A 14,881-nucleotide genomic window follows, 5' to 3' on the forward strand; every position below is an offset into this window, starting at 1 on the left:
CATGTCTTTGTTACCTCTAGACTTGACTGTTCCACCGCTCCCCTGGCCGGCCACCCACAAACTTGAGTTCATCTAAAACTCTGCTGCTCGTATCCCAACTCGCACCAAGTCCCGTTCACCCATCACCCCTGTGCTCGCTGACCTACATTGCGCTCCCGGTTACACCTCGATTTTAAAATTCGCATCTTTCTTTTCAAATCCCTCCGAGATCTCTGCACTCCTCCAATTCTGCCCTCTTGAGCATCCCCGATTATAATCGCTCCACCACTGGTGGCCGTGCCTTCAGCTGCCTGGGCCTTAAGCTCTGGAATTCCCTCCCTAAACTTCCCCACTTTTATACCTCTCTCTCCTCCTTTAAGATGCTCTTTAAGACCTACCTCTTTGACCAAGCTTTTTTGTCATCTGTCCGAATATCACCTTCTGCAGCTTGGTGTCAACGTTTGGCTGATGACGCTCCTGTGAATCGCCTTGGGATGTTTTACTACATTACAGGCACTATATAAATGCAAACTGTTGTTGTATGTATCCCGCTCCACATTTCCCAACTCCTCAGAACATCAGTCCCCCTAAATACTCAGAGCCCCATTCCCTCCTCCACTTCTCCAACTCTCACCATCCCTCACTCCTCACCACCATACCCCAATTAGCAGTTAGCTACTCCCCAAGAATCCTCTATACTTTCCTTAACAATCCTCACAGCCTCCACAAATCACTTACTCACGTACTTAATCTTAAACTGTTTCCACAAATCACACTGTACCACCTGCAGTAACGAGTGAAAGACCATGGCCTAGAAATTGAGTTGGCGCCGCGCCAGGGCTTTAGCGCCGGAAATTTAGCGCCGGCGCTAAGTCCCCCTGCGCGCGCCAAAAATTCAGTAGCGCCGCGCCCAGACGGCTGCCGGCGCTACTGGCGGGCATGAGCGCCTCCCAATGGGCGCTGACTGCCGCATTGCGGCGCTAATCCGGCGCTGCGGGACCCGATGCGGTGCGGCAGGCTGGGGAAGTGCAGGCCTCCTCCTTCAGTTAAGGAGGAGCTGCCTGCACCCGCCCGCTGTCCGTTCAAATATTGAAAAAAATGAGCCCGGCACCTCGGACAAGTGCCGGGCTTGCAGGCCAGACGCATCTGTTCCGCGGGGGGGGGGTGGAGGAGTCCGGGGAGGGAGGTGCGGCTAGGCGGCCGGCGGGAAAGCGGCCGGCCGCCGCGCGACCTTAATGCGCCGGCGCTAACTCGGGGAAGACTCGGTTGAAAAAATCTTAGTTGCGGCTGCCACGGGCGAGGCGGCCGCAACTCAATTTTGGCGCTGGGGCCCGTCACCACGGCAACCGGGACGCTGCGCACACCGATGACGTCATCGGTGCCGGCGCAGCGCTACCGGTCTACCGCCGATTCTAGGGCCCCAGGGAATTTCTAAACTGGCCATAACTCCGGCGCTAGGCCCTCTAGCGCCTCAAATGCGGCGCTAAGGCTACTCAAGTTCTAGGCCCATATGTACCATAAGACATGCAACCGGTGATCTTTGTGTGTGTTTTTAATATAAATTTTACATATGTGTGCGCTTCCTATCTACCACAGTTCAGACTCACACAATGTCTAATGCAAATTTTTGTTTCACACTCATATGTAAATACGTATAAAGAAACAAAAGCAGTCATTTACAATATACAGAAAAGCTCTCCCAGAAACAGAAAATACCAGAGACACAATGTCTGCAGGCTCTTAATTGACCTTCTGCCAGTCAAAGCCAGTGTTCTCATTTCCAAACTGAACAACAATTAATGTTGTAATAAAAAAGACCTTCATTTCTATAGCGCCTTTCCGGACCTCTGGATGCCCCAAAGCGCTTTACAGCCAATGAAGTACTTTTTGAAGTGTAGACACTGTTGTAATGTAGGAAATGTGGCAGCCAATTTGCACACAGTAAGCTCCCACAAACAGCAATGTGATAATGACCAGATAATCTGCTTTAGTGATGTTGGTTGAGGGATAAATATTGGCCCCAGGACACTGGGGAGAATTACTTTGCTCTTGGAGCTTGGTCAGATCAGAGCACATAAACTTTGATCACAATTTCCTCCAACTGTTTTGACAGCGCAGTTCAACAATCTATTCGAAGCTCTCAAATTAACTCAGACATGGAAGCATTTTTTAAATTAAATAGTAAATGTTTGTGTCCTGCCTCAATAAAAAAGTAAAATTACAATTAATCTTGCTTACCAATCCTCTCAAATTGTAGATTTTCTTTTTACATTGTCTTCTTAACATCTGCTTCGGTTCAACTCTAAAAAATTTTAAGTCAGAATATTCGTATTAGAAGCTATTGATTTCTGTAGTTTCTCAATAGAGCACAATGTTACAGGCAAAATCAAAACACCAGCAGTGGCCTAGCTCACAGCCCTTTTGTTGTGAAGTGCTTTCAGATGTCCCAAGGCACTTAATAAATGCAAGGACATTCTTTCTCCTCTGGAACTTGTGTTCAAATGCAGCTCAGACCTTCTCTTTGATGGTTGTAAAGGTCTTCAATGACTTTGGGTAATCTCAGATTCCAGTGGGCCTTTCAGGAGTGAAGTTAGGAAACACTTCTACATACAAAGTGTGGGAGAAGTTTGGAACTCACTTCCGCAAACTGCAACTGATGCTAGATCAATTGTTAATTTTAAATCTGAGATTGATAGATTACTGTTGTTAGCCAAAAGGTATTAAGGGATACGATGAGGCAATGGCGGGTATATGGAGTTAGGTCGCAGATCAGCCATGATCTCACTGAATGGCGGAACAGGCTCGAGGGGCTAAATGGCCTCCTCCTGTTCCTCCGTTACTTACTGAACCTATTCTTGGCCAAAACAGTTGAAACCATTCATAGATTTATAAAGAGGCAAAGTATTTTTACATCCGGTAAAATACAACTGCTGTTGTTAACTAGTTTAGAAATATACAATTAGTTTCACTATAAGCGGTCCATTGTTTTACATCGGTATGTGCTTACTTCTGCAGCACACATTTTATAGCAACCTCTCCATCAGTCAATTTCTTTAATATGAGAAAAAGAAATAATCCCAGAAACAACTTACCATAACTGCATAGCCTAGTGCGCAAGACATCTCAGGCCACTGGTGCTTGAATGAATATCTCCACCAGCTCATGACATGGCCCTCTTTTTGCAGCAGCAGACATTAGAATGTGGCCCATATCACCAGTTCATGGTGAATCTACTACTAGGCCACAGAATCATAGAATGATACAGCACAGAATGAGGCCATTCGGACCATCGCGCCTCTGCTGGCTCTTTGGTAGAGCTATCCAATTAGTTCCACTCCCCCACTCTTTCCCCATAGCCCTGTAATTATTTTCCCTTCAAGTATTTATCCAATTCTCTGTTAAATGTTACTATTGAATCTGCTTCCACCTGGTTATCAACCCTTCTGCCACTGGAAACAGTTTCTCCTTATTTAGTCCATCAAAACCATTCATTATTTTAAACAACTCTATCAAATCTCCTCTTGATCTGAAGGGTTTGATCAACATACAGATGACACTCTGCAGTAACCATCAACTTCCTGGAAGCCTTCCAAAAGTAGGAGACATTTGTTTGAGGTTAGCAAACCTGGTCAAATATAGAGTCTAAAAAATAGACTTGCATTTCTATCACGCCTTTCATAGAAATTTACAGCACAGGAGGAGGCCATTCGGCCCATCTTGTCCGTGCTGGCCGACAAAGAGCTCTCCACCCTAATCCCATTTTCCAGCTCTTGGTCCGTAGCCCTACAGGTTACGGCACTTCAAGTGTATATCCAAGAACTTTTTAAATGTGATGAGGGTTTCTGCCTCTACCACCCTTTCAGGCAGTGAGTTCCAGATCTCCACCACCCTCTGGTGAAAAAAGTTCTCCTCCACTCCCCTCTAATCCTTCTACCAATGACTTTAAATCTATGCCCCCTCGTTATTGACCTCTCTGCTAAGGGAAATAGGTCCTTCTTATCCACTCTATCCAGGCCCCTCATAATTTTATACATCTCAATTAGGTCTCCCCTCAGCCTCCGCTGTTCCAAAGAAAACAACCCCAGCCTATCCAATCTTTCCTCATAGCTAAAATTCCCCAGCCTAGGCAACATCCTCGTAAATCTCCTCTGTACCCTCTCTAGTGCAATCACATCCTTCCTGTAATGTGGTGACCAGAACTGTACGCAGTACTCTAGCTGCGGCCTAATTAGTGTTTTGTATAGTTCAAGCATAACCTCCCTGCTCTTATATTCTATGCCTCGGCTAATAGAGGAAAGTATCCCATATGCCTTCTTAACCACCTTATCTACCTGTCCTGCTACCTTCAGGGATCTGTGGACATACACTCAAAGGTCCCTCTGATCTTCTGCCTTTCTCCAGGCATCCCAAAGCACTTTACAGCCAATGAAGTACTTTTTGAAGTGTAGTCACTGTTGTAATTTAGGAAACGCGGCAACCAATAAGGGCACAGCAGTCATCATGGGTGACTTTAATCTACATATAGATTGGGCTAACCAAATTAGTAACAATACAGTGGAGGAGGAATTCCTGGAGTGTTTACGGGATGGTTTCCTGGACCAATATGTCGAGGAACCAACCAGAGATCAGGCCATCTTAGACTGGGTATTATGTAATGAGAAATAATTAATTAGCAATCTTGTTGTACAAGGCCCCTTGGGTCAGAGCGATCATAATATGATCGAATTCTTCATTAAGATGGAGAATGAAGTAGTTGACTCAGAGACTAGGGTCCTGAATTTAAATAAAGGAAACTATGATGGTCTGAGGCGCGAGTTGGGTAGGATTGATTGGGGAATGTCACTCAAAGGGTTGACGGTGGATAGGCAATGGCAAGCATTCAAAAACTGCATGGATGAACGACAGAAATTGTTCAACCCAGTTTGGCATAAAAATAAAACAAAAAAGGTGACTCAACCATGGCTAACAAGGGAAATTAGGGATAGCATAAGATCCAAGGAGAGGACATATGAATTGGCCAGAAAAAGCAATAAACCTGAGGATTGGGAGCAGTTTAGGATTCAACAAAGGAGGACAAAGGGATTAATTAAGAAGGGGAAAGTAGAATATGCGAGTAAGCTTGCAGGGAACATAAAAACTGACTGTAAAAGCTTTTATAGATATGGGAAGAGAAAAAGATTGGTGAAGTCAAACGTAGGTCCCTTGCAGTCAGAATCAGGGGAATTTATAATGGGTTACAAAGAAATGGCACACCAATTAAATACATATTTTGGTTCTGTCTTCACAAAGGAGGACACAAATAACCTCCCAGAGATGTCAGGGAACATAGGGTCTGATGAAGGGGAGGAACTGAAATAAATTAGTATTTGTAAGGAAATGGTGTTAAGGAAATTGATGGGTCTGAAGACCGATAAATCCCCAGGGCCTGATAATCTACATCCTCGGGTATTTAAGGAAGTGGCCCTAGAAATAGTAGATGCATTGCTGATCATCTTCCAACATTCGATGGAATCTGGAACACCCATGGATTGGAGGGTAGCTAATGTTACCCCACTATTCAAAAAAGGTGGTAGGGAGAAAACGGGGAATTACAGACCGGTAAGCCTGACATCGGTAGTGGGGAAAATGCTAGAGTCCATTATAAAGGATGTAATAGCTGAGCACTTGGAAAACAGTGACAAGATCAGACAAAGTCAACATGGATTTACAAAAGGTAAATCATGCTTGACTAATCTACTGGAATTTTTTGAGGATGTAACTGGTAAAATAGATAAGGGAGAACCAGTGGATGTGGTATATTTGGACTTTCAGAAGGCTTTCGATAAGGTCCCACATAAGAGGTTAGAGTGTAAAGTTAAGGCACATGGGATTGGGGGCAAGGTATTGACTTGGATAGAGAACTGGTTGGCAGACAGAAAGCAAAGAGTTGGAATAAACGGGTCTTTTTCCGAGTGGCAGGCAGTGACTAGTGGGGTACCGCAGGGATCGGTCCTTGGACCCCAGCTATTCACAATATATATTAATGATCTAGACGAGGGAACTAGATGTAATATCTCCAAATTTGCAGACGAGACAAAGCTGGGTGGGCGTGTGTGCTGTGAGGAGGATGCCGAGAAACTCCAGGATGATTTGGACAGGTTGGGTAATTGGGCAGGAGCATGGCAGATGCAATATAACGTGGATAAATGTGAGGTTATCCACTTTGGTGGCAAAAACAGGAAGGCAGATTATTATCTGAATGGCAATAGATTGGGCGAAGGGGAAGTGCAACGGGACCTGGGTATCCTTGTGCACCAGTCGCTGAAGGTAAGCATGCAGGTGCAGCAGGCGGTTAGGAGGGCAAATGGTATGTTGGCCTTCGTAGCGAGAGGCTTTGAATACAGGAACAGGGATGTCTTGCTGCAGTTGTACAGGGCATTGGTGAGACATCTTGAGTATTGTGTGTAGTTTTGGTCACCTTATCTGAGGAAGGATGTTCTTGCTGTGGTAAACCACTGTTGTTGTTGTTGTTGTTGTTACACACTGTTGTACCTATGCATGCCTCAACATGTCTCGGCTGGCTCCACCCACACAGGCCCAGGTATAAAGGTGATTGACCTGCAGCCCCCTGCCTTCTTGGAACCCAGTCAACCACGAGAGGCATGCTCTGTTCTTTGCTAATAAAAGCCTTTAGTTACTCTCTTAACTCTCAGTCTTTTATGAGTAATTGATAGCGCATCACTTGCCATGGAAGGAGTTCAGCGAAGATTCACCAGGCTGATACCTGGGATGGCAGGAATGACGTATGAGGAGAGATTGGGTCGATTGGGCTTGTACTCGCTGGAGTTTAGAAGAATGAGAGGGGATCTCATTGAAACTTATAAAATTCTGACAGGACTGGATAGACTAGATGCAGGAAGGATGTTCCCGATGGTCGGGGAGTCCAGAACTAGGGGTCACAGTCTAAGGATAAAGGGTATGCCATTTAGGACAGAAATGAGGAGGAATTTCTTCACCCAGAGAGTGGTGAACCTGTGGCATTCTCTACCACAGAAGGCTGTAGAGGCCAATTCATTAATTATATTCAAGAAGGAGTTGGATATATTTCTTAAGGCTAAAGGGATCAAGGGATATGGGGAGAAGGCAGGGACAGGGTACTGAATTTGGATGATCAGCCATGATCACATTGAATGGCGGAGCAGGCTCGAGGAGCCGAATGGCCTACTCCTGCTCCTATCTTCTATGTTTCTATGTATGCACAGCAAGCTCCCACAAACAGCAATGTGATAATGGCCAGATAATCTGTTTTAGTGATGTTGATTGAGGGATCAATATTGGCCAGGACACCGGGGATAACTCCCCCTACTCTTCTTCGAAAGAGTGGCCACGGGATCTTTTACATCCGCCCGAGAGGGCAGACGGGGGCCTCGGTTTAACGTCTCATCCGAAAGACGGCACCTCCGACAGTGTAGCACTTCCTCAGCACTGCAGTGGGAGCAGTCAGCCTAGGCGTTTTTGTGCTCAAGTCTCTGGAGTGGGACTTGAACCCCCAACCTTGTGACTCAGAGAAGAGAATGAGAGATACCCAGTGAGCCATTCAAACTGGAAGCAAAGTGACAGCACTGGCATCCTCAAACAAGTTATTTTTTTCCAAAGTTAGGTGCAAGCATGCACGTCTCATCATTGTCAGCTTTTATTTCTGAATAGTAAACTTACCTGTCAAGCGTGTGTCTGAGTCCCTGTCGAGGAGCAGGGACACCTGCTCAGGTGTTGGCAATGCTCAGTCAGACCCTCCTCACTGCGCCTGCGCACTGGCCAAGCGGGCGTAACCTTTGACCCCCTCAGAGAAGGCCGCCAGTGCGCATGTGTGCAACAGGCGGCACCTGATTGGACAACGGCAATTTATTGTTCACACACACACGGTTCGCCGTTTTCGTCAATAAAAAATATATATAGTTTTAAAACAAATACCGCCTGGAGTCATCACCGCCTCATTTTCAGCGACGTGTGATAAACGCGAGTGGTTGTCGGTGTCGAATGATGCTACAACGACCTAAAACTACCGCCGCGCTGGTGGGCGGGGAGACCAGCGTCCGTTAGATTGACGGCTCGCTCTGGAGAGCGATTGGTTGGCAGCGCTGTCAACCAAATGTTCCTCCGACCTGTCGTCCAATCGGATTTTACATGGGGCGGGGTCCATGAGCGAGGGAGTGGGCGGGGCGCTCAACTGCGTTAGATTGACGGCTCGCTCTGGTGACCGAATGGTGAGCGGCGCTGTCAACCATATGACGTTCAAAAGCACTGGCGTCCAATCAGCTTTCGGAGGGGGCGGGCAGCAGCGGTGAGGGAGTGGGCGGGGACAAGGAATCACCAGCACCACCTCGAGAGCGAATGGCTAGAAGCCTTGCCAATCATAAGACGTTACTGATCCTCCTGTCCAATCAGATGTTTGGGGGGCGGGGAGGCGGGGGGCAGTCGCTGACAGCTCCAGCTTGAGAACCAATGGTGAGCGGCCCTGTCAATCAAATTGCGTTAGTGATCCACTTGTCCAATCAGCTTTCGGAGGGGGCGGGGGATAGAGGCGTGGGAGTGGGCGGGGAGATCAGACTGACAGCTCGAGCTTGAGAGCCAATGCTGAGCGGCCCTGTCAATCAACATACGTTGGTGATCCTCTTATCCAATCAGTTTTCGGAGGGGGCGGGGGATAGTGGCGAGCGAGTGGGCGGGGAGATCAGAGTGACAGCTCGAGCTTGAGAGCCAATGGTCAGTGGCGATGTCAATCAAATGACGTAACCGAAGCTCGCGTCCAATCAGGTGTTTCAGGGGGCGGGGAGTAGTGCGGGCGAATGGGCGGGGTTTAATGAGGGGCGGTTTCGCGCAATAGCAGACCCAGAAAGACGAGAAGTAAGATGGCGGCGTCTAGCGTGAATCCGTTCCTTAGCGACTCGGATGAAGAAGGCGAGAGGAAGGCGGGGAGGAGTAAGGACGGCGGCCCGGGTCCCGCCGCTTCTCTGCCGCTGTCGCCTCAGCCGGAGGCGGGTCACGGTGGCGGCGCCGGCGGGCTGCCGCTGGGGACTGAGGCGCCGCGCGTCCCCCTGGACACCCTGGCGGCCCAGCTGCTGCGGGACCAGTACATCCTGACGGCGCTCGAGTTCCACACCGAGCTGCAGGAGGCCGGCCGCGAGCTGCCGCGGCTCCGCGATTACTTCTCCAACCCCGGCAACTTCGAGCGCCACACCGCCACCCCGCCCAAGGAGCCGGGCCCCGCGCCCGGCCAGCTCAGTGAGTAACCGCGGCGGCGGGGGTGGAGGGAAGGGGGGAGAGAGACAGAGGAAAGGAAGGGGGGAGAGAGATACCCTCAGTCAACTAGTCCTGGGACTCCGTGAAGTAACTACTAACACTACTAACAATAACCAGCCCCAGGACAGTGACAGCGTAACACACAGAATTCGACCCAACACAATCGTCGTTAAGCAAAAGGAAAAATATCTGTCATATTGGGCAGAAACAACAAAAACCCAAAGCAAACTCAATTGCTACTTGGCCCTAAACAGACAATACAACATGGCTGATTACCTCACCATGGTAAAGGATAGCAAACTGAGAAAAACCTTGACAATGTACAGACTTAGTGAACATAACCTGGCGATCGAAAAAGGTAGACACAGGCAGACCCGGCTACCAAGAGAGGACAGGATATGCTCTCACTGCAGTCAGGGAGTGGTGGAGACAGAGATGCACTTCCTCACAGCTTGTAGAAAATATCAGGGCATAAGAGAGAACTTCTACCCAAAATTCACAAAAATATGCCTGGAATTCAGAAATTTGAATGACGACCAAAAACTCCCATACCTACTAGGGGAAGAGAGAAATTGTGTAACACTAGCGGCACACTGTTACAGCTTGCCATAAACAGAGGGACAACCACTAAATATAAGAAAAGAGTATATACAAATTATATGAATGTATACATTTATACACTCAGGGATATATCTGTTTATACACTGTATGGATAGATCTGTATTTTTGTGTACAACCATGAATGTTTTTCGATGCTTTGGCAACATAAGATGTAGCTTGTCATGCCAATAAAGCGATTTGAATTGAATTGACAGGAAAGGAAGGGGGGGAGAGAGACAGAGGAAAGGAAGGGGGGGGGGAGAGAGACAGAGGAAAGGAAGAGGGAAGGAGAGAGACGGGGGAAAGGAAGGGGGGAAGGAGAGAGACAGGGGAAAGGAAGGGGGGAAGGAGAGAGACGGGGGAAAGGAAGGGGGGGAAGGAGAGAGACGGGGGAAAGGAAGGGGGGAAGGAGAGAGACGGGGGAAAGGAAGGGGGGGAAGGAGAGAGACGGGGGAAAGGAAGGGGGGAAGGAGAGAGACGGGGGAAAGGAAGGGGGGGAAGGAGAGAGACGGGGGAAAGGAAGGGGGGAAGGAGAGAGACGGGGGAAAGGAAGGGGGGGAAGGAGAGAGACGGGGGAAAGGAAGGGGGGAAGGAGAGAGACGGGGGAAAGGAAGGGGGGAAGGAGAGAGACGGGGGAAAGGAAGGGGGGAAGGAGAGAGACGGGGGAAAGGAAGGGGGGAAGGAGAGAGACGGGGGAAAGGAAGGGGGGAAGGAGAGAGACGGGGGAAAGGAAGGGGGGAAGGAGAGAGACGGGGGAAAGGAAGGGGGGAAGGAGAGAGACGGGGGAAAGGAAGGGGGGAAGGAGAGAGACGGGGGAAAGGAAGGGGGGAAGGAGAGAGACGGGGGAAAGGAAGGGGGAAGGAGAGAGACGGGGGAAAGGAAGGGGGGGAAGGAGAGAGACGGGGGAAAGGAAGGGGGGAAGGAGAGAGACGGGGGAAAGGAAGGGGGGAAGGAGAGAGACGGGGGAAAGGAAGGGGGGAAGGAGAGAGACGGGGGAAAGGAAGGGGGGAAGGAGAGAGACGGGGGAAAGGAAGGGGGGGGAAGGAGAGAGACGGGGGAAAGGAAGGGGGGGAAGGAGAGAGACGGGGGAAAGGAAGGGGGGGAAGGAGAGAGACGGGGGAAAGGAAGGGGGGGAAGGAGAGAGACGGGGGAAAGGAAGGGGGGGAAGGAGAGAGACGGGGGAAAGGAAGGGGGGAAGGAGAGAGACGGGGGAAAGGAAGGGGGAAGGAGAGAGACGGGGGAAAGGAAGGGGGAAGGAGAGAGACGGGGAAAGGAAGGGGGGAAGGAGAGAGACGGGGGAAAGGAAGGGGGGAAGGAGAGAGACGGGGGAAAGGAAGGGGGGAAGGAGAGAGACGGGGGAAAGGAAGGGGGAAGGAGAGAGAAGGGGGAAGGAGAGAGACGGGGGAAAGGAAGGGGGGAAGGAGAGAGACGGGGGAAAGGAAGGGGGGAAGGAGAGAGACGGGGGAAAGGAAGGGGGGAAGGAGAGAGACGGGGGAAAGGAAGGGGGGAAGGAGAGAGACGGGGGAAAGGAAGGGGAAGGAGAGAGACGGGGGAAAGGAAGGGGGGGAAGGAGAGAGACGGGGGAAAGGAAGGGGGGGAAGGAGAGAGACGGGGGAAAGGAAGGGGGGGAAGGAGAGAGACGGGGGAAAGGAAGGGGGGAAGGAGAGAGACGGGGGAAAGGAAGGGGGGGAAGGAGAGAGACGGGGGAAAGGAAGGGGGGAAGGAGAGAGACGGGGGAAAGGAAGGGGGAAGGAGAGAGACGGGGGAAAGGAAGGGGGGAAGGAGAGAGACGGGGAAAGGAAGGGGGGGAAGGAGAGAGACGGGGGAAAGGAAGGGGGGAAGGAGAGAGACGGGGGAAAGGAAGGGGGGGAGGAGAGAGACTGGGGAAAGGAAGGGGGGGAAGGAGAGAGACGGGGAAAGGAAGGGGGGGGAAGGAGAGAGACGGGGGAAAGGAAGGGGGGGAAGGAGAGAGACGGGGGAAAGGAAGGGGGGGAAGGAGAGAGACGGGGGAAAGGAAGGGGGGAAGGAGAGAGACGGGGGAAAGGAAGGGGGGGAAGGAGAGAGACGGGGGAAAGGAAGGGGGGAAGGAGAGAGACGGGGGAAAGGAAGGGGGGAAGGAGAGAGACGGGGGAAAGGAAGGGGGGGAAGGAGAGAGACGGGGAAAGGAAGGGGGGGGAAGGAGAGAGACGGGGAAAGGAAGGGGGGAAGGAGAGACGGGGGGGAAGGAGAGAGACGGGGGAAAGGAAGGGGGGAAGAGAGAGACGGGGGAAAGGAAGGGGGGAAGGAGAGAGACGGGGGGAAGGGGAAAGGAAGGGGGAAGGAGAGAGACGGGGGAAAGGAAGGGGGGGAGGAGAGAGACGGGGGGAAGGAGAGAGACGGGGAAAGGAAGGGGGGGAAGGAGAGAGACGGGGAAAGGAAGGGGGGGAAGGAGAGAGACGGGGGAAAGGAAGGGGGGGAAGGAGAGAGACGGGGGAAAGGAAGGGGGGAAGGAGAGAGACGGGGAAAGGAAGGGGGGGGAAGGAGAGAGACGGGGAAAGGAAGGGGGGAAGGAGAGACGGGGGGGGAAGGAGAGAGACGGGGAAGGAGAGAGACGGGGGAAAGGAAGGGGGGAAGAGAGAGACGGGGAAAGGAAGGGGGGAAGGAGAGAGACGGGGGGAAGGGGAAAGGAAGGGGGAAGGAGAGAGACGGGGGAAAGGAAGGGGGGGAGGAGAGAGACGGGGGGGAAGGAGAGAGACGGGGAAAGGAAGGGGGGGAAGGAGAGAGACGGGGAAAGGAAGGGGGGGGAAGGAGAGAGACGGGGAAAGGAAGGGGGGGAAGGAGAGAGACGGGGGAAAGGAAGGGGGGGAAGGAGAGAGACGGGGAAAGGAAGGGGGGGGAAGGAAGGGGGGAAGGAGAGACGGGGGGAAGGAGAGAGACGGGGAAAGGAAGGGGGGGAAGAGAGAGACGGGGGAAAGGAAGGGGGGGGAAGAGAGAGACGGGGGAAAGGAAGGGGGGGAAGGACAGAGACGGGGGAAAGGAAGGGGGGGAAGGACAGAGACGGGGGAAGGAGAGAGACGGGGAAAGGAAGGGGGGGAAGGAGAGAGACGGGGGAAAGGAAGGGGGGGAAGGAGAGAGACGGGGGAAAGGAAGGGGGGGAAGGAGAGAGACGGGGGAAAGGAAGCGGGGGGAAGGAGAGACGGGGAAGGGGAAGGAAGGGGGAAGGAGAGACGGGGGAAGGAGAGAGACGGGGGAAAGGAAGGGGGGGAAGAGAGAGACGGGGGAAAGGAAGGGGGGGAAGAGAGAGACGGGGAAAGGAAGGGGGGAAGGACAGAGACGGGGGAAAGGAAGGGGGGAAGGACAGAGACGGGGGAAAGGAAGGGGGGAAGGGGAAAGGAAGGGGGGAAGGAGAGAGACGGGGGAAGGAGAGAGTCGGGGGAAAGGAAGGGGGGAAGGAGAGAAGGGGGAAGGAGAGAAGGGGGGAAGGAGAGAGACGGGGGAAAGGAAGGGGGGGAAGGAGAGAGAGGGGGAAAGGAAGGGGGGGAAGGAGAGAGAGGGGAAAGGAAGGGGGGGAGGAGAGAGGGGGGAAAGGAAGGGGGGAAGGAGAGAGAGGGGAAAGGAAGGGGGAGGAGAGAGAGAGGGGAAAGGAAGGGGGGGAGGAGAGAGGGGGAAAGGAAGGGGGGAGGAGAGAGAGGGGAAAGGAAGGGGGGGGAAGGAGAGAGACGGGGAAAGGAAGGGGGGGAAGGAGAGAGACGGGGGAAAGGAAGGGGGGGAAGGAGAGAGACGGGGGGAAAGGAAGGAGGGGAAGGGGAAAGGAAGGGGGGAAGGAGAGAGACGGGGGAAAGGAAGGGGTGAAGGAGAGAAGGGGGGAAGGAGAGAGACGGGGGAAAGGAAGGGGGGAAGGAGAGAGAGGGGAAAGGAAGGGGGAAGGAGAGAGAGGGGAAAGGAAGGGGGGAAGGAGAGAGAGGGGAAAGGAAGGGGGGGAAGGAGAGAGGGGGGAAAGGAAGGGGGGAAGGAGAGAGGGGGGAAAGGAAGGGGGGAAGGAGAGAGAGGGGAAAGGAAGGGGGGAGGAGAGAGAGAGGGGCAAGGAAGGGGGGAGGAGAGAGGGGGAAAGGAAGGGGGGGAGGAGAGAGAGGGGAAAGGAAGGGGGGGAAGGAGAGAGAGGGGAAAGGAAGGGGGGAAGGAGAGAGAGGGGAAAGGAAGGGGGGGAAGGAGAGAGAGGGGAAAGGAAGGGGGGGAAGGAGAGAGAGGGGAAAGGAAGGGGGGGAAGGAGAGAGAGGGGAAAGGAAGGGGGGAAGGAGAGAGAGGGGAAAGGAAGGGGGGGAAGGAGAGAGAGGGGAAAGGAAGGGGGGGAAGGAGAGAGGGGAAAGGAAGGGGGGAAGGAGAGAGGGGAAAGGAAGGGGGGGAGGAGAGAGAGGGGAAAGGAAGGGGGGGAGGAGAGAGAGGGGAAAGGAAGGGGGGAAGGAGAGAGGGGGAAGGAGAGAGAGGGGGAAGGAAGGGGGGGAAGGAGAGAGAGGGGAAGGGAAAGAGAGAGGGGGAAAGGAAAGAGAGGGGGGAAAGAGAGAAAGGGAAAAGGAGAGGGGGGGAAAGAGAAAGGGGGAAAGGAGAGAGGGGAAAGGAGAGAGGGGGAAAGGAGAGAGGGGGAGAGAGAGAGAGGGGAAAGGAAGGGGGGAAAGAGAGAGGGGAAAGGAAGGGGGGAAGGAGAGAGGAGGGGAAAGGAAGGGGGAAGGAGAGAGGGGGGAAAGGAAGGGGAAGGATGAGAGAGGGGAAAGGAAGGGGGAGGAGAGAGAGAGGGGAAAGGAAGGGGGGAGGAGAGAGGGGGGGAAAGGAAGGGGGGGAGGAGAGAGAGGGGAAAGGAAGGGGGGGAAGGAGAGAGAGGGGAAAGGAAGGGGGGGGAAGAGAGAGGGGAAAGGAAGGGGGGAAGGAGAGAGAGGGGAAAGGAAGGGGGGGAAGGAGAGAGAGGGGAAAGGAAGGGGTGGAAGGAGAGAGAGGGGAAAGGAAGGGGGGAAGGAGAGAGGGGAAAGGAAGGGGGGGGAGGAGAGAGAGG

The 14,881-nt window shown here is 52.6% G+C and overlaps 2 protein-coding genes across 11 annotated transcripts in view; one reads left to right on the forward strand and one right to left on the reverse strand.

Annotated features, from left to right (window-relative positions):
- Window positions 1-7,858, reverse strand: part of pign (phosphatidylinositol glycan anchor biosynthesis, class N) — a 154,009-nt gene extending 146,151 nt beyond the window's left edge. The window contains exons 1-2 of one of the 3 annotated variants that reach the window (XM_085989264.1): window positions 7,675-7,857; window positions 2,218-2,281 (exon numbers count right to left, since the gene is read on the reverse strand). The gene's annotated coding sequence lies outside the window, so the exon portion shown is untranslated. Of the gene's footprint in view, window positions 1-2,217; window positions 2,282-7,674 lie in introns of all 3 variants that reach the window. The other 2 variants (XM_085989265.1, XM_085989266.1) reach the window with 2 other exon arrangements.
- Window positions 7,859-8,837: 979 nt separating this feature from the next.
- The window catches only part of relch (RAB11 binding and LisH domain, coiled-coil and HEAT repeat containing), a 143,775-nt gene continuing 137,731 nt past the window's right edge, over window positions 8,838-14,881 (forward strand). For all 8 annotated transcript variants that reach the window (XR_015078559.1, XR_015078560.1, XM_085989267.1 and 5 more), the window contains exon 1: window positions 8,838-9,240. Coding sequence is in view for 6 of the 8 variants with exons in the window: in XM_085989267.1 (XP_085845393.1) it covers window positions 8,868-9,240 (373 nt within the window). In the remaining 2 variants the exon portion in view is untranslated. The remainder of the gene's footprint in view (window positions 9,241-14,881) is intronic.

This window comes from Somniosus microcephalus, chromosome 5 (assembly GCF_052327205.1).
Source record: "Somniosus microcephalus isolate GS21.2 chromosome 5, FLI_Smic_1.0, whole genome shotgun sequence".
Taxonomy (NCBI): Eukaryota; Metazoa; Chordata; class Chondrichthyes; order Squaliformes; family Somniosidae; genus Somniosus; species Somniosus microcephalus.